General features: G+C 51.3%; 1 protein-coding gene across 4 annotated transcripts in view; it reads left to right on the forward strand.

Annotated features, from left to right (window-relative positions):
- Positions 1 to 345: 345 nt before the first annotated feature.
- Positions 346 to 18,966, forward strand: part of DHX9 (DExH-box helicase 9) — a 31,259-nt gene continuing 12,638 nt past the window's right edge. The window contains exons 1-14 of one of the 4 annotated variants that reach the window (XM_040985344.1): positions 346 to 386; positions 1,833 to 1,964; positions 2,462 to 2,602; positions 7,829 to 7,943; positions 8,781 to 8,893; positions 9,386 to 9,534; positions 11,838 to 11,884; positions 13,795 to 13,931; positions 14,197 to 14,286; positions 14,374 to 14,535; positions 14,613 to 14,690; positions 15,087 to 15,278; positions 18,061 to 18,202; positions 18,538 to 18,620. In XM_040985344.1, the coding sequence (XP_040841278.1) occupies positions 1,854 to 1,964; positions 2,462 to 2,602; positions 7,829 to 7,943; positions 8,781 to 8,893; positions 9,386 to 9,534; positions 11,838 to 11,884; positions 13,795 to 13,931; positions 14,197 to 14,286; positions 14,374 to 14,535; positions 14,613 to 14,690; positions 15,087 to 15,278; positions 18,061 to 18,202; positions 18,538 to 18,620 (1,560 nt within the window). In that variant the 5' untranslated portion in view covers positions 346 to 386; positions 1,833 to 1,853. The other 3 variants (XM_040985343.1, XM_040985345.1, XM_040985346.1) reach the window with 3 other exon arrangements.

Genomic DNA, 18,966 nt, shown 5'->3' on the forward strand with positions numbered 1-18,966 from the left:
TCCCTGCGTCCCCTTCCTCCTGGACCCCGCTTGCTTCCTCGCGAGTCGGCGGAAACAGCTTTGCTACAGAAGCACACATTTCCGTTACCGAGGGAGGGCCTTCCACACAGGATCCCATTGGAAGCCCCACAAGCACCTGCCTTTCCGGGCGCCATGTTGGGGAATGTGTGGGTTCCCACAGGCCTCTAGGCCGCACGCCTCCGCGGCCCGGAAGAGGTGGGGCCACGGTCTCCACGGCGACGGCGCCGCGGCGGGCAAGGCCCCGCCCCCGTCCCCGCTGCGGCCCGCCTCCTGCGCATGCGCCCGCTGGTTCCGCCCCTCGCGCCGCCGTCGGCCATTTAGCCGCTTTACGCTCGGTTCGGGGCTCGGTGGGCGTGAGGGTCTCGGTGAGGAGCGGGGGCGGGGGGGAGCCGGTGAGGGAGCTGGCGGCCGCGGTGAGGGAGCCGGTGAGGGAGCGGGCGGTGAGGAGCCGTGAGGGAGCCGGTGAGGGAGCGGGCGGCCCGTTGAGGGAGCAGCCTCGGTGAGGGAGCGGGCCTGGTGGCCTCTCCCGCCGCTCTTCGTCCCGGGGCTGCCCGCGCTCTGAGGGCGGAGGCTGGGCAGGAAGCGGGGAGGAGAGAGCCAGCCCGGGATGGGCCGAGGGCGACCGGATCCCGCCCTGCGCGGGCCTGCCGTCCGCACGGGAGCTGGGTGGGACTTGCGGTGACGGGCGGCCTGGCCCCGAGCTGGGTGCCGGCGGGTTGGCCGTCCCGGAGCAGGAGCGCCGCGGTGCGCTCGGCACTGTCTCCCGCAAGACACCACGGTGTGGTTGAGCACCTTAGTGTGGAGGCTGGGCGTGAATTTCGGTTTCCGTCCTGAGTGACTTAGCCCTGCTTGTCCGTTTCTCCTGTGGGGTGCGGTGGACGCACCTGTCCTTCTGTGAAGAGCTAGAAGTTAAAACAGGGTGCCGATTGGACAGATCGTCAAGATAAACATGTCTAGCTCCCATAGATTAATCTTACGGGCACTGCTTCCCAGTTTTGATTTTTGCATGATTTATGTGTTGTTCATATCACAGAATTTTGTGTTCTGAGGTCATAGACTTTCCAGCGATATTGTTAAACTTTCAGACAGTTTTTCAATAGGTGCATTTATTTATTGGAGAGTTAGAGGACTGGGGACCTTGCAGCCATAGGTTCACTCCCTCGATGGGCTAGGCCAAGTCAGGAGCTTCCTCAAGGTCTCCTGCTGCTTTCCCAGCGCGTTAGCAGAGCACTGATTGGGAAGTGGACAGCCCGGACACAAACCGGTGTCCCCGTGGGATGCTGGCTTCGGTGGCTGCGTCTCTGCTGTGCCGCAGCACCATTGTAGATGGTAGTTTTATTGGTCATGGTAATGTAGTTCTCAAAGCTTTTATCTTGCAGCACTATCTTGCAGCTGTAGCTTCTGAAAATGAGAGAGAAGAAGGTATTATGTTTTCAATAGGAAAATCCTAGAAATGCTGGACTTAAAATTTACTGGGTTAGGCCTACCACCGAAAACAATGAGTGTCACCAAGTCCTTATCTTTTGCGGTCTGAAACGTGAGATTTCGCAAAGTTCAGAAGCTGCTCCAACATGGGAATGTGGCAGTTTCAATATGGCGAGGAGGCCTGTCATTCATATCATCGCAGTTGGAAGCGCAGCTGGCCCGGCCCGCTGCATGGCTGCGTGGAGCTGCAGGCCTGGCGCACCGGAATGCACCGTAGGCGCTCCTGGCGTTGGCGACACCGTGATACCAGGGGGACTTAGCCAAGAGTCGGTAGTTTCCGGTTTTGGTAAAGATGGTGCTGATTTTTTTTCCCAACTTTTTTTTAGGTTTGCCAAAGCCCCTGAGCCATGGGTGACGTTAAGGATTTTCTGTATGCCTGGTGCGGCAAAAGAAAGATGACGCCGTCCTATGAGATCAGAGCCGTGGGCAACAAGAACCGGCAGAAGTTCATGTGTGAGGTACGGAGCACTGCTGTGGGCTGTGCGTCTCGCAGCTCAGGTCCGAGTTAGGACAGTAGTTTTGTTTAGAAGTGGTTGTGACTTGCACACTGGAGAAGAGCAGTTCTTTATCGGGTGCTGTGGCGGCTCATGTGTCTCATCAGTGGTCTGATAGGGCAGTTTCTGAAGCCCCGAGCCGCCTCAGCACTCGGGGCTGGGTCAGCTGGAACAGGTAAGGCAGCAAGTGCAGGTAGCAGGCTTGCTGTGTGATATGTAAAGTCATATTTTATTGTGCAACACTAAGTACAAAGAACGCCAGAACCATTTAAATGGATTATTTTATCACTGGACAGTATAATTTAGTCTTTCTCATCAGTTATTCTGTGAATTCTGGTTTCGTTGTATTTAGAGTATGAGTTTCTAAAAATTAGCTATTAGTTGTTTCTTAGTTGAACGACACATTTTTTAACATCCTGGAGTTACCCCAGTAAATGTGCTCATCTTGCTCTTGGTTCCAGGTTCGAGTGGAAGGGTACAATTACACTGGTATGGGCAATTCCACCAATAAAAAGGACGCGCAGAGCAATGCTGCCCGAGACTTCCTTAATTACCTGGTGCGAATCAACCAAGTCAGGAGTCAGGACGTTCCGGCTGTGGGGGTAAGTCCTGCAGCTGGTATGGGCAATTCCACCAATAAAAAGGACGCACAGAGCAATGCTGCCCGAGACTTCCTTAATTACCCAATGCGAATCAACCACGTCAGGAGTGAGGCCGTTCCAGCTGTGGGGGTAAGTCCTGCAGCTGGTATGGGCAATTCCACCAATAAAAAGGACGCGCAGAGCAATGCTGCCCGAGACTTCCTTAATTACCCAATGCAAATCAACCACGTCAGGAGTGAGGCCGTTCCAGCTGTGGGGGTAAGTCCTGCAGCTGGTATGGGCAATTCTACCAATAAAAAGGACGCGCAGAGCAATGCTGCCCGAGACTTCCTTAATTACCCGGTGCGAATCAACCAAGTCAGGAGTCAGGCCGTTCCAGCTGTGGGGGCAAGTCCTGCAGCTGGTATGGGCAATTCCACCAATAAAAAGGACGCGCAGAGCAATGCTGCCCGAGACTTCCTTAATTACCCAATGCAAATCAACCAAGTCAGGAGTGAGGCCGTTCCAGCTGTGGGGGTGAGTCCTGCAGCTGGTATGGGCAATTCCACCAATAAAAAGGACGCACAGAGCAATGCTGCCCGAGACTTCCTTAATTACCCAATGCGAATCAACCAAGTCAGGAGTCAGGCCGTTCCAGCTGTGGGGGTGAGTCCTGCAGCTGGTATGGGCAATTCCACCAATAAAAAGGACGCGCAGAGCAATGCTGCCCGAGACTTCCTTAATTACCCGGTGCGAATCAACCAAGTCAGGAGTCAGGACGTTCCAGCTGTGGGGGTGAGTCCTGCAGTTGGTATGGGCAATTCCACCAATAAAAAGGACGCGCAGAGCAATGCTGCCCGAGACTTCCTTAATTACCCGGTGCAAATCAACCAAGTCAGGAGTGAGGCCGTTCCAGCTGTGGGGGTGAGTCCTGCAGTTGGTATGGGCAATTCCACCAATAAAAAGGACGCGCAGAGCAATGCTGCCCGAGACTTCCTTAATTACCCGGTGCGAATCAACCAAGTCAGGAGTGAGGCCGTTCCAGCTGTGGGGGTGAGTCCTGCAGCTGGCTGCATTTGCGTGCTTTGTTGGGAGTAAGAAATGGATCATTTCTACCCTTTTAAATTCTGTGGCTGTGTTGGGTTACAGAAATGAGACCAAATAAAGAGAAGGCACACAGATTTACTGTGGGCAAATGGTTCTGCATGAGAGAAAAGGAGGTTTGGGGGCTCACGCCTGTGGTCCTCAACGTTGGCAGGATGTAAGCAGTGTGCATTGGGAGCAAGCCCCATGGCGTGTAGCCTCTGCATTGGGCACAGGCCACACAGCATGTACCTGTGTGCGTTCGGACCAGACTGCATGACTCGGGCTGCCCTTGGAGCTGATGTTGGCCTTTCTGCAGACTGAGTGGAGGATCCGTGTGCTCAGGAGAACGAGTGTTTATTCATCTGTGGGTGAAGGGATTAAGCAACATGATCTTGAATCTCTTGAGAGAATTTTGCAGACTCTTTTTTTTAGAGGTTTTCTATAAGGAGTTACTGTGAGAGGGAAAAGAAGAGGTGGATTTTCCAGAGGGCTGCAGTGGCAGAGCTGGGCAGGTTGGAGCCAAGAGCTGCAGGTCGCCCACATGGGTACAGGGACCCAACCACTGGGGCAGCCTCTGTTGCTCTTCCAGGTGCATTAGCACGAACCTGAATCAAAAGTAGAGCAGCTGGGATTCAAGCCGGTGGTGCCACAGGCAGTGGCTTCATCCTCTGGGTCATGTCTCCCATATCAGTACCTGGACGAGAATGCTGAGGGTTTGATAGTTGGAGCCCTAGAACCAGCATTGTGGTATAGTGTGCTGACTGCCTGTGCTGCTGACATCCCATGCAGGTGCTGGTTCTAAGTCCTGACCAGTGCTCAGCCAATGCCCACACTATAGACTCCTGGCTTCAGCCTGACCCGCCCTGGCTGTTTGGCCATCGGGGAGTGAAGCGACATATGGAACACCTCTGTGTCTGCCTTTCAAATGAGTAAATAGACCTTGAGAAAACAAAGCCTTAGTTGTATTGTGTTTGGCTCTACTAATCGTATAATTTGGCTCTCATTTCCTCTTTGTATTTGGGGTGAGTTTGGGTTGGATTCTGGCATAGGAATATTCAGTGTGCAGGCACTGGATGCTGTGGCTTTCTTGTTTCCTTAGGTAGTTAATTGGTGGGGCACAGAATATATCGAGTCAGTAAATACTGAATCTTGTTTCAGTCTTCTGATCCTTTGCTAGGAGTCTGCCTGTGTGGTTCAGGGTCTAAGAAAAGCTGTTTGCAGACCTCATGGAGACTGTTCTGGACTCTTTCTGCAGTTCTCTTTATTTCTAGCAAATTTGGTTTCCTGGTGCTTTTTAAAAGATCTATTTTTATTGAAAGATTTACAGAGAGAAGCAGATCTTCCATCTGCTGGTTCACTCCCTAAGTTGGTGCAACAGCCTGAACTGAGCCAATCTGAAGCCAGGAGCCTGGATCTTCTCCTGGATCTCCCACACAGGTGTAGGGTCCTGAGACTTTGGCCTGTCCTCAGCTGCTCTCCCAGGCCACAAGCAGGGAGCTGGATGGGAAGTGAAGCAGCCGGGTGTGAGTGTGGGTGGGTGCCAGTGCTGCAGGCAGCAGCTTTACTTGCTACACTCCACACCAGCTCCTCCTTGAGCTCCCGTGCTAGGTTGGGTATGTGTGCGCGCTTTCCTGTGGGTGGGTTATTGTTAGAGGTCCTTGTTGTGACTGTGTGGGGAGGGAGAATAGCACACAGGGAATTTAGTGGGCAGGATGCTCGATGGTAGGAGGCCTGGGTTTCATTCCAGCCTCCATGCCCCAGCATTGTCTTTGCAGGGCTCTTGCACACAAGAGGGCTGTATCTTCTCTTAGTGTCTCTGTCCCAAGCCTGTCGTGTGCAAAGCTTGGGGAAAGACCATGTTTTGAGTTTGAACTGACACTTCAGTTTAAAACCCTGAGCTCACGAAATCTCCATGTGCCTTGTCCCTCACCCAGGAGCCTTGGCTCCCGGGAGCGCTGCAAGACCAAAGCCGCCTTGCTTGGCTAGCAGTGCAGGCCCAGGGACGGGCTCCCTGCAGAGTCCAGGTGGTCACTGTTGGGTCTGATGCTTCTGCTACTGTCTTCGCTGTCTTCGTATTGGCTGATCTAACTGCAGCTGCTCAGTGAAGCCAGAAGGAGTAACGTTGCTTTTGATTTTAAGGGATTGTCCTTTTAAGATAGTTTTTGTGGCTTTGTGTTAGATTTATTTACAGGTATTCAGAAAAGTCGAGCCTGTAACCCTGCCTTCTGTTTTGTTTTCTTCTGGTTTCGGGGTTTTATTTTTTGACTTTAGATCAATTTTGTGTTTGAAAGCAAGTAATAATAAATTGCTATCTCTTGCTCTCATTTTTTACTAATAGTGTTTTACTGCACTCTTTTTCCCATCATCTGTTTGCTTGTTACCTGTGTGCTTCCTTATTTATTAGGGCTTATTTGAAAGGGAGAGATCTCAGAGAGGGACAGTGGGAGAAAGAAGTTATCCATCTGCTGGTTCAGAGAATCAGAGAAACGACCAGGACGTCTCTGGGGCTCCTTGGATGGCAGGGTCCACGTCATAGGACACGAACAGGGAGCTGGACTTGAACCAGCACCACATGGGTTGCTGATGTTGCAGGCAGTGACTTCTGTGCTGCTCCACAGTGCTGGCCTTGATACGTTCATCTTTTGATGCTATTTATCATTCAGATGACCTCAGAAAGTGTCTATAGAGTAGTGGGCAGAGAAAATCTGAAGACAGTAAGTTGCTGTAGGAAAATGAGACCTACTGTTGGGGCAGATATCAGAGAGATCAATGTTGGGCAGGCGGGCTGCGTGGGGCATCTCTTTCTGAGTGGCTGGGCTGGATCTGGCTGACTCCTCTCACAGACCTTTGCCTTTTTAAATTTATTTAAAAGTCAGGGAAACACCTTTTTCTTTTTTTTAAGATGTATTTATTTATTTTCAAGACAGAGCTATCTTCTCTTCAGTCTACTGAGTCACTTCCCAGATTGCAGTGGCTAGAAGGGGCCAGCCAGGAGCCCGCTGCCACTGCTTTTTCAGGCACTTGAGCAGGCAGCTAGATGAGAAGTGGAGTAGCTGGGACTTGAACCAGAGCTCATATGGGACCCAGGCATGGCAGGCCTTGGATTTACCCACTGTGCTACAGTGAGGCCCTGAGTGAGATCTTCCATCTGCTAGTTTCGTTCCCCTAGTGGCCAAGGTTGAGCCAGGCTGAAGCCAGGCTCTGCATCCCATGTGGGTGGCAGAGTTCCAAGTACTTGGGCCATCTGCTGCTGCTTCCTCAGGCACGTTAGAGGAAGCTGGATCATAAGTGGGACTGCCAGGGCTCATATCGGATGCCAGCATCGCAGGAAGTGACTGAACTTGCTATACCGTAACATTAACCCCTAGCAGTGTTTTCTGACTTACTTAAAATTGACTGCAAAGTAACTGTCCTTCAGCAGTGATTCTGCCTGTCTGTAGTAGACTCTGATAGTGAGTGGCTGGTGGCTCGAAGAGCTGCCACAGTGGGCCTCGTCTTGGGGGCCCCGTGTTCCCTCCCACTGTGTGTCTGCCCAGACGTCAACGTGAGTGTATCTTCCCTGTTTTAAGCAGTGAGTGCCCAGTCCCTGGGTTTCAGTCCCATCATTTCATGGTTACACACTCACATATTTGTTCAGCTCTCTGCATCAGAGCTTAGCTCTGTGAGGACTGTTGGCCTTCCTGGTGCATGATTGTATTTCTGTACTGAGAGTGGGACCAAAGTGTGGAGTAGTTCACTGTGTGGGGTAAACCTAATCCACCTCTTGTGGGAGGGTTGTACTTGCATACCTATTCTATTACCTCTCCAGGAGAAGAATTGAGTAGTGGCTTTTTTTTGCCTGAGTGAGAGCTGGGTGGCATGGGGAAACGTGGGCATGCTTGGGTGAGAGCTGGGAGGCGTGGGGAACATGTCCTGAGTGAGAGCTGGGAGGCGTGGGGAATGTGTCTCCTGAGAGAGAGTTGGGTGGCATGGGGAACATGTCTCCTGAGAGAGCTGGGAGGCATGGGGAACGTGTCCTGAGAGAGAGCTGGGAGGCGTGGGGAACGTGGGCGTGCTTGGGTGAGAGCTGTGTGGCATGGGGAACGTGGGCGTGCTTGGGTGAGAGCGGTCTCGTCGCTGATAGGCTGCACACTCATGCTGCTCTGGCTTTTCCTCTTGCAGCTCGCCCCTCCTGTGCCCACACTTAGGGATGGGCCTGACAGCAACATGGCCAATGCTGGAGGGTTACCGACTGCCATGGGGGCACCGCTCCCCCCACATCTGGCTCTCAAGGCGGGTAAGGGCCTTTCTTGCACACACAGCGGACATGTAGAAAAAACAACTGAAAAACTTGGTAAGAGAGATAACTCAAAGTCAGAGTTTGCAAATTGTACCTAGTTATTTTTAAATTTTCTTGTTTTAATCATTTTTATTGGAAAGGCAGCTGTACAGAGAGGAGAGATAGATCCTCTGTCCACTGGTTCACTCCCCAAGTGGCCACAATGGCCAAAGATGTGCTGATCCAAAACCAAGAGCCAGGAGCTTCCTCTGGGTCTCCCATGTGGGTGCAGGGTCCCAAGGCTTTGGGCTGTCTTCCACTGTTTTCCCAGGCAAAAAGCAGGGAGCTGGATGGATGGGAAGTGGGGCAGCCGGGACATGAATTCACATCCATATGGGATCCCAGTGCGTAAAAGGCGAAGACTTTATTTTTTTGTAATTATTATTTTGATAATCTTTGCATAATTGATTAGGGCACAAAGGGTCAAGGGCTACAGGAAAATGGGTAAGACCATTGTTTCTCGGTTTTTTTTCCCCTGTATCTGGGGTAAGGGGGAGATAAAGGGAGAAGCCCCACCCATGCCAGGTCCCAACGTGGGGCGTGCTCTGAGGGCATTCTCTGCTCAAGTGGTTCATAGTTCAGCAATTCTGAATTGCTGCCAATCAAGCATGATGAAATCTCTCCAGAAGCCACTGGCTGACATAGTCCACCTTTGAGTCTCCGTTTGCCCAGATTTTCACTGCAAGGCAAGGACTTTAGCCATTAGGCTATCACGCTGGGCCCAGGAAAACTTACATATATTTAGGATTTTTCTGTCTTTTCATCAAGGGAATAGTTGCTTTCCTTCTTTAACAGAAAATAATTGTGGAGTTGGTGCGTCTGGCTATGGTCCTCCCGGGCCCACGTGGGACAGAGGAGCCAACTTGAAGGACTACTACTCAAAAAAGGAGGAGCAGGAAGTCCAGGCAGTGAGTCGGCCCTCCCAGGTACAGCTAGGAGGGGCGGTGGGTGGAGGCCCAGGGGTAAGTCGGCCCTCCCAGGAATGGCTTGAGGCCGTTTAGGACTTGGTTCAGAGCAAAGTGTAAGATACTTACAAGCCAGTGACTCACACAGGCTGGTCCTTCAGTTGCCTGTGGGAAGAAGTGTGGTGGTATGGAAGGGCTCTGCTTTCTAAGCGCTGTTGTCTCAGCCTGGGGCGCCAGAGCCACAGGCAGAGGCTTAACCCCACGCCATCACCCTGATTGCTGCATTTAAAAGTGTGGTGAGCACAAAGATGTTGTCAGTAATTTCTCTGGAACAGTTTAAATAAATACGAATTTTAAGGAACAGAAGGGTGTCTGTTTTCAGTTAAAGCTGATGGAGCCAGGAGCATTTATGGGAAGGACGAACCGCAGAAGGTAGTATGAGGAGTTCCCCTAAGGTAAGCCTGACTGACACTAGCCTCCCTGCTGACCCCGCAGACTCTGGAATCGGAGGAAGTGGATTTAAATGCCGGACTTCATGGAAACTGGACCCTGGAAAACGCCAAGGCGCGTCTGAACCAGTATTTCCAGAAGGAAAAGATCCAAGGGGAATATAAGTACACCCAAGTGGGTCCTGATCACAACAGGTTTGCTTGTTTCACTCTTTCCCCCCATAGTAAGTTGATTGAATATCCGTCATTGAATGTGTTCTATTTTCTGTCTGTGTGAATCGGCTTCACTGGGTCGATTACCAGCGAGCTGCAAATCAAAGACAAGAGCGCGTGCGGGTTTGTAATATGCTGTTACCGTGGCCTTCACCTTGTGCACTCAAGCGTGTGGCTCTTCGGCAGCCGGCTCAGACGCTGCCAGAAGGATGGTTGTGTTCACTGTGGTTCCAAGTACTGGTCATTTAGTCATTGGTCAGGTCTTGAAAGTGGATTGTATTGCATTTGGGTTGAAATTTCACCTTAGCTTTCAAAGTTTCCAACCCCGAGAAGTTGTGTTGCCGAAGGAAGAGGAGCTCGGCGTGTGCGGTGGGCTCCGTTAGCGGGGGGTGGTGGCAGTGGCAGATGAGCTCGGCGTGTGCGGTGGGCTCCGTTAGCAGGGGGTGGTGGCAGATGAGCTCGGCGTGTGCGGTGGGCTCCGTTAGCAGGGGGTGGTGGCAGATGAGCTCGGCGTGTGCGGTGGGCTCCGTTAGCGGGGGGTGGTGGCAGTGGCAGATGAGCTCAGCGTGTGCGGTGGGCTCCGTTAGCGGGGGGTGGTGGCAGATGAGCTCAGCGTGTGCGGTGGGCTCCGTTAGCAGGGGGTGGTGGCAGTGGCAGATGAGCTCAGCGTGTGCGGTGGGCTCCGTTAGCGGGGGGTGGTGGCAGATGAGCTCAGCGTGTGCGGTGGGCTCCGTTAGCAGGGGGTGGTGGCAGATGAGCTCAGCGTGTGCGGTGGGCTCCGTTAGCAGGGGGTGGTGGCAGTGGCAGTATGTTTCTCAGCCTGCCTGCTGTGCCTCCCAGGAGCACCGGGGTAGTAAGGATTACTCCCAGGAGGCTCATGGATGAGACGCTTTGCTGGGTGCCATGTTCATGTCGGAAGGGAAGGAGGTGGCAGCAGAAATTGGAAAGATCTGCCACGTGAAATTCTTCAGAATGCATCTAAACCATTTTTGAAAATTTAAGCGTTATTCCTTGGATGCATCCAGCAATCCTATCACCAAAGTAGAACTTGGACATTATGGGCCGATTATGCAGGGCCTTCTTGCCCCTGCTTCCTACTGCCCTGTCCAGTCCTGAATTCTTAAATGCTGTCTGGCCTGTTAACCCTTGAGGCTTTAAAGCAAGGGTCCATTTGCTGGTGACGTGTTCCCTTTAACGTGCTGTCCTGAGCTGCTTGGGCCTAGTAGGCACAGTAAGGTGCCGATGTGTGGCTGAAGCTCGTTGCAGACAGTTTCTGCTGTGACAGAAGCAAAGAATTCAGGACGCAATGAGGTGGGAGGCTCCGCCCTGGGGGGCAGCACAGCACTGCTCCTCGCCTACCACGTAGACAGCAACACCAGAGGTCTGTATCAGACACATGTGCTGCTGCTTAGGCTGAACTAAGCAATCACATGGCAAACTACTGTCAACTGATTTCTGGTGTCGCTGTTCCCCCTAGGTGGAGGAGAATGAGATTGAGTGCTGACTTTAAGCCTGGCTGAGAAACATACTGGCATCGGTGTCATTAATGAAAGGGTGGCTGTTGTTCCCCTGAAAGTCAGTGGCCTTTGACCCCTGAAGCCGCTGTGCCTGAAGGTCAGTTCACAAGAGGTAGAGGAAGGAATCTTGTTTCGTGAGCTCCCCCGACCTTTGCTTGCAGTAGAGTGAGGCCAGACCATCCCTGGTGTGTAGTTGTCCAGGGCAGTTCTTCCATGGCGAGGACCCTCGTGTGTGCCTGAGAGCCCACTGAGGTCTCGGCTGCACTGCTCCCTACGACTAGCTAAGCAAGAAGGGGGTGACTGGCCCCGTTGTGTTACCAATGGCTGCTTCCCACTGCAGGCAGATCCTGGAGTGTTGTATGTGCATGTGTGAGTTGACCTTCTGAGCTGCATGGGGAGGTGAAGAATTCCATGAGAGTTTGAGGCCAAATTGATTCCTTGGCAACATGCTAAGTGGAAAATTCCTTTTCCTTGAGTGTTAGGTTCAAGCCTATGGAATAAGAGTAAGTAAATAGATGTGTAGAATCGAAAACCCTACGTTTTCCTCCCATGGACAGTTAGCTCATCAACTTTGTCATAACTGTCTCATGCCATATTTTGTAGTGGAGTTTTCACTTTGTTTTAGAATTGAATGCAACTGAATACCTAGTATTTTTTTTTTTTTCCTTTCTGTGATTTACCTAAGCGGTTGGAAAGCCTGCCTGACTTGGAGGCCTGGATGTACTAAACTCAACAGTGACATCCCTAACCTTCTTTGTGTTGTTACAGGAGCTTTATTGCAGAAATGACCATTTATATCAAGCAGCTGGGCAGAAGTAAGTGTTCCTGCCCCGGGTGTGCTAAGCTATAAAAAGCACAGTGTCTGAGGCTGGGACCCACAGACCATGGGGAGGAACATAACCAGTGTGGGGGGCCCTCTGAGGCTGATGGATTGATGATAGATTAGTTGGGGCACACAGCAAATGCAGACTGAGCCTTGAGGTAGCTCAGCAAGCAGGCTGGGGTCTGGCTCTGAGGGAGGGTTGGAGAAGTGGTCCATCCAGGCCAGGCTCCAGACCCCAGGGTCCTCTCGAGGGCAGAGATCTTCCCCAGGTAAAAAGCAGAGGTAGATATCCATATCCAGACCGAATTCTGTCTGGTTTCTCCCCTTGGTGTCTTGAAAGAGATAAGATGTGCGTTTTGGTGTGGCCTGTGCTGTGTGACCCACAGCATATTTGCTATTTAAAAATACTTATGGTGACATAAATTAGCCTAGTCCACATTTACACATGCAAGAAAATGACACTAGGATTAAGAAGTGAGACGTAGAAGGATGTTTAGGACTGTTCCAATGTCAAAAAATGTGAGCTGCTCTCATCTTCCGGTAGCTAGGATGAAGGGTGAGGAGTCACAGGTGACCGCCTGGCCTGAGATGAAGGCCACAGGGGGAGATAACCAGAAACAGCAGGATGCCATAAGTGGGGCAGATGGTGTCTTACACTTTTTTATTTTAGTTATTTGTTTGGAAGGCAAAGTTAATAGAGACAGCTTCCATCCACTGGTTCACTACTCAAATGGCTGCAAAGGCTGGATCTGGGCCAGTCTCCACTGTCCCAAGGGCGTTAGCAGGGAGCTAGATGGGAAGTGGTCGTGGCTTTTCTGCTATACCATAGCACCAGCCCCATGTTCCTGGTTGTTCCTTTCAAATATCGTGACTTGGAGTCAGCACACTGAGCTCGGTTTATTTCTGTGCAAATTGGCAGAAACGGCTAAAGTTTCTTTCACACTCAACTTCTGCAGTTTGCACGCAAGTTCAGTGTATAAAAAAACCTTTCTAATACTATCATACCTTTTGAATGGTTCCTTGGGAGACAATTTTAACAATTATGGTTTTCGGTGGCTAGGATCAAGAGAAAGAAGGTAAAGGCAGCCTGGACTGCTGGCCTGAGCGGATCCTTGGGCCACTTTGCGCGAAGTTGGTTTTCCTGCTTCCTAGCATGAGCAGAGAGGTGCCAGGAGAGAAATCATGGTTCCTGTTCACGTTGGGAGGCACTGCTGGCTCCCACTGGTGCTGCCGTCCGCACACTGGCCCTCTGGGGAAGTCCATCTTTGCTGTGTGCAAGGGGATGGTTGGGTTAGGGCACAGCTACACTGCTGCCCACATCAAGGGCTACATGGTAAAGGTTCCTGCCTTACCAAGCCAACCAGATCAGTCTTTTTTATTTTTGTCTAATTTTCCAGGCTTTTAGAGAGCACACAAATTACAGACGTGTGCTGTGTCGAGCCCTGGTTTCCCTTTAGTTAATGATTGCCTTAACACAGTAGGCAGAGTGGAATGGCTGGGAACTGAAACACTAATTCAGAACCTAAAAATCAGGCTGCTGGGGATTTGCTGATTCTTGAGCTGCCTTGGCAGGGCCGTGAGAGAAGTCCTGCCCTGCCTTGTGTCAACTGCTCCCTGCCCCATGTGGTCGGTGAGCCGGGTGCACTTCACCCCATGTAGATAGTCACTTTGGATTTAAATGTTGTTTGCCTCTGTATTCTTGTGCTTTCTGAGGTTAGAAGGATGCTCTTCCTCTGTCTGATGCTGTGTGATTGTGATGATAACTGGTATGTGTCCTGGTGTCTGTGTTGGTAGATCAGGAAGAGGAACGAGGCCCTGGCGCCTTCTGTGTGAGGGCTCCTTTGGGATGTAGGCCTGCGGAGACATGGCCTCGTTTTTTGTAATTCTGACTTTACACTGTAGGAATCTTTGCACGTGAACATGGATCAAACAAGAAGTTGGCGGCCCAGTCCTGCGCCCTGTCTCTGGTCAGACAGCTCTATCATCTCGGAGTGATTGAACCTTACTCCGGACTTACAAAGAAGAAGGAAGGCGAGACAGTGAGTCTAGAAGCCTGAGAAATGCATTTGAATGTAGCTTGCTTTCTTTCTTTTTAAGGATTTGTATAAAAATATTTACAGTTGAAAATCTTTTTAGTCAAAGCTGGAGACTGCCCCTCCTGCTGGTCTGTGTACCCAGCTAAGATCCACTGCTTGTGGGGGCACTGCTGACCTGCCGGCCGTGCAGTGGGCGTGTAGCCCGGCTGGCGGATCTGCATCCTGTTCCGTGTGCTGTGAAGTGTTGATGCTCAGTCTTCCCCCCCAGGTGGAGCCTTACGTAGTGAATCTCTCTCAAGACTTGGAGCTTCAACTGCAGAACACAGTTCAGGAGCTGAACCTTGAAGTTGTGCCCCCTGTAAGCATACAGCTTTTAGGTGCACCCTTTCCTGGTGTCTTATACCACAAGGGATTCATGCTACATGTTGGCTTTGCTGCTTCTTAGCCCCAGGACCCCTCGATGCCGGTCGTTCTCAACATTGGCAAACTGGCTCACTTTGAACCATCACAGCGGCGAAACCATGTGGGAGTGGTGCCCTGGTCCCCCCCGCAGTCGAACTGGAACCCTTGGACCAGCAGCAACATCGACGAGGGGCCGCTGGCCTACGTGAGTTCAGGATTGTCACGGGTTCTGCTGCAAGTGGAAGTCATGCCCTTATATGACTCCAGCTGTCTGCTTTACAGGCCACTCCAGAACAGATAAGCATGGACCTCAAAAATGAGTTGATGTACCAGCTGGAACAGGACCAGGATTTGCAGGCGGTGAGTGTGCAGTGTTTAGGCAACTGGTTGCAGAGCCGCTGCACCTCAGCGAGGGGCTGGCCTAGGGGGTGGAGCAGAGTGCTACACCTGCCTGCCTGCCAGTCCTGGTTTCCCATGAGGCTGGGGCTGGGAGGCGAGGGCCTAAGAGAGAACTTGACTCTTAAGTGGAGCTATTTCACATAATAACCTAACTTGGAAACATGATGTTAGAAGGGTTAGAGCGTGTGGAATGTTCATTGGAAACAGGGAGACCAAAATGTGGTGATGACCACAGGATTTAGTGAGAAGAGGGTGTTCTGTTACAGATGGAAATACGACCGAGTGGGAAGGAGTAAGTTCTTGCAGAGAGGGCAGTTCTTGTTGTATGCAGGAGTTGAGGTGTGGCTGTCCACACAGGTCTTGGAGGAGAGAACGTTGCTTCCTGTGAAGAAGTTTGAAGATGAAATCCTGGACGCAATTAGTCAGAATTCAGTTGTCATCGTCCGAGGGGCCACAGGGTGTGGCAAAACCACACAGGTCCCCCAGTTTATTCTAGACGACTTCATCCAGAGTGGCCGAGCAGCAGAGTGCAACATTGTCGTCACACAGGTGAGTCGCACACCAGCCTGGAGGCCGTCTTCTGCTCTCCCAAGTGCATGAACAGGGAACTAGATCTGGAGTGGAGCAGGAAGGACACAGACCAGTGCCCGTGTGGGGTGGAAGTTTTGCTTACTGCACCACAACACTGGCTCCCATACATAGTTGCTTAATAATAAATACTTCCATCATAAGTTTTGTGTACACTTCCTGGCTATTTTGTTGGATAAATGTTTCACTGTGGAATTGTTCCAGATTTGTATTGTTTAATTTGTGTGCAGTTTTACTGTCTTTGAAAAACGTGCCTGGATTCCCCGTAGAATCAACAGTGAGTCAGGGCGGTACTTCTTTTTTTCAGTGTGGTTTCAGATGTTTCTGGTTTCTTTCTTTTTTTATTAAAAGATTTTTTATTGGAAAATCAGATTTACAGATAGAAGTAGATTGAAACAGAAAGATCTTCCTTTTGCTCAGCCAATCTGGAGCCAGGAGCCTCCTCTGGGTCTCCCATGCAAGTGCAGGGTCCCAAGGCTTTGGGCCATCCTCTACTGCCTTCTCATGCCACAAGCAGGGAGCTGGATGGACAGTGGAGCAGCCAGGACACAAACTCGCATCCATATCGGATCCCAGCACTGGAAGGCAGGGATTTAGCCACCGGGCCATGATGCTGGACACGTTTCTGCTTTCTGTTACTTGTGAGGGCTGCTGTGACAGTAAAGCAGCTTGTTGAAAGGGCCCAGAAAATTCTATGAGTGTGATTTATACAATTAGTGAAATGTTTGCACATGCCCTGACTTAGACTCATGGCAGACCTACACCATGGCTAGTTACAGAGCCCATTTCCTCACAGAACATTTATCGAGGGCCTGGCGCGGTGGCGCAAGTGGTTAAAGGTCCTCGCCTTGTACGCCCGGGATCCCATATGGGCGCCGGTTCTAATCCCGGCAGCCCCGCTTCCCTTCCAGCTCCCTGCCTGTGGCCTGGGAAAGCAGTCGAGGACGACCCAAGGCTTTGGGACCCTGCACCCGCGTGGGAGACCCGGAAGAGGCTCCTGGCTTCGGATCGGCATAGTATCGGCCCGTTGCGCTCACTTGGGGAGTGAATCATCGGATGGAAGATCTTCCTCTCTGTCTCTCCTCTCTGTATATCCGCCTTTCCAATAAAAAAATAATAAAAATAAATCTTTAAAAAAAAAAAAAAAGAACATTTATCGAAAGGTATTTGATGGAACAACAGAGAGCGTTCTTCCATCCGGTTGCTTCACTGTCCACGTGGCCACACAGCCAGGGCTGGATCAGACTGAAGCTAGGACTGTCCTGATCTCAGAACAGCAGCAAGCCAGGCGCTCGGGCCATCTGCTGCCACCTTCCCAGGTGTATTGGCAGGGCTGCATGCCAGGTTGGCCCACGCAGAGCCGCGTCTGCACTTGTCCCTGGTTGCCTGCTAATGGGATCTCGGGGCGTACATGGTGCACCAAGACTGAAGCAGGAGTTAGACCTTCAGATCTCTGTCATCTCTATAGCCCTCCCTTGCTTGCAGGCTGAAATGGTAGAAAATGCTTTACAGCATTATTGGAAGAGCAGATGAATGCAGAATAGAATGGCTAGCCGTCTGCACGCTTGCCATAGGGAAGCAAGGTAGGGTCCTGTAGACCAGAAGGAGGTGTACATACACAGGAATGGTAACATCTGTAGGGACAGCTGCTGCTGTTAGCCCGTAACCCTGGGCATCTGTTTGTATTTAGAAGACATTGATAGATGTACAAGCATTTTAGGTTTCTTATGTTTTTAAACTATAGGAGCCTTTGTTTTCTTAGTATATCATCACTTGTAATATTGTAGACTCTCACCTAACTTTGAAACAGTTTCTCATGCAAGGAACTAAAATAATATTCCCAAGAACCTGTAGGGGATTGCGTCTACAGATGTGTCTGCACCTCTGTAGCCTCATATAAAGTGTGGTTCCTTACCCATTGTGTCCACTAAAAAAAGATGTTTGATTTATTTGTACTGGAAAGGCAGATTCACAGAGAGGAGAGGCAAAGATATTCCATCTTCTGGCTTCTCTCCCAAGTGGTTGCAGTGGCCAGAGCTGAGCCAATCTGATCCAGAGCTAGGAGCCAGGAGCTTATTCTGGGTCTCCTACATGGGTGTAGGGGCCCGAGGACTCAGGGCCGTCCTCTGCTGCTTTCCCAGGCAGTAAGCTAGAGAGCTGCATGGGAGATGGAGCAGCTTGGCCGTGAACTGGGTCCGTACGGGATATTGGCACTGGCCAGCAAAGTGTTAGCCTCAACAGCGTGTTGAGGCATCGTGCTGCCTTCCCATGATCTTACAGTTTTAAAATTAGTGTGTTTAGCATTTATCTTGGGGTGCTTGTTTCTTGCTGAAAGCTAGCGAGCCCTTAGTGTTCCCTGCTATGTAAGCTTAACAAGTAGTGAGTTTGCTAACTTTCTCATCTTTGCCCCCTTCTGGGGCTCCTGATGCGGAGGTGCCACCGAAGGTGCTCCTACAGACAGGGCTAAGAGGTGATCTGTGTGTCCAGGGTTTGTGTGGCGTGGCAAGCAGTTATGAGAGTCTCTTCCATGTGTTCAGTCCCTTCATCGCTGGAGACTCCCTGGGACCAGTAGCAAGGTGACCTTTAAAACACAAAATGGAAGATGTTATTCTTGTCTGATACAGAATTAAAAGTTTTTCTGCCTTGGTTCTTTTAAGATAAATTTTGGAGCTTACTAAAAAAAATAGCACAGCTCTTGATGATTGGTTATTCTGAAGTGCTAAAAAGGCCTGCCCTTTCTCAGCCCAGGAGGATCAGCGCGGTGTCCGTGGCAGAGCGGGTGGCCTACGAGCGCGGCGAGGAGCCCGGGAAGAGTTGTGGCTACAGCGTGCGCTTTGAGTCCATCCTGCCCCGGCCGCACGCCAGCATCATGTTCTGCACCGTAGGTCAGTGTGTGTGTGTGTGCGCGCCTGCTGCATTTGGAACGTCCTTGGGGGCCATGTGAAGGAGTGGTTAACAGAACAGTGCCACTCAAGCTGATGAGCCAGTCTCCAGGTTCTGTGCCTAGAATGTTCTGTCGTCATTTTCCTGGTGAAGAATACAGAGGCCTGCTGGTCTTGTAGCCTGGAGGAAGTGCAGTCAGTGAGAAGCACATGTCCTTCAGCTTGCACTCTCACTTTCTCAGTAGTTTCCGGAAAAAGTTGTTTGTTTCTACATTGGCTGCCTCCCGTCTTTCTGGCCCATCCTCCTCTTAGTAAGGTTGTTGCTGTTTCTTTTCAAGGTGTGCTCCTGAGGAAGTTGGAAGCAGGCATCCGAGGCATCAGTCATGTGATTGTGGATGAAATACACGAGAGAGACATTAACGTGAGTAGTGGGTCTGCAGACTGCTGCAGTTGTAAACAGCAGGAGTCCAGGGCAGGGTGGGGGGTGGTGCTGATGGCAGACCAGGAGGGCAGGGCGGCCGGGGATGCTGATGGCAGACCGCAGGACTCGGGGCCGCTGGAGGCCGCTGGAGGCCGCTGGAGGCCGCTGGAGGCAGACGGAGTGCAGAGCCCAGGTTGAGTCTTGGGGTGCTTTGTCATGAGCCAGTGCTAGCTTCTCAGGTCATGGACTTAGTGAGTAGCACTGAAGGCATCCATTTGTGATAGAATCCCTGCCTCATGCGCATATCAGTAGGGTCTTTATCTCAGTCTACTGTGCAGGAGACAGA

This window comes from Ochotona curzoniae, unplaced genomic scaffold, assembly GCF_017591425.1.
Source record: "Ochotona curzoniae isolate NIBS_2020 unplaced genomic scaffold, NIBS_Ocur_1.0 contig_430, whole genome shotgun sequence".
NCBI classification, from domain to species: Eukaryota; Metazoa; Chordata; class Mammalia; order Lagomorpha; family Ochotonidae; genus Ochotona; species Ochotona curzoniae.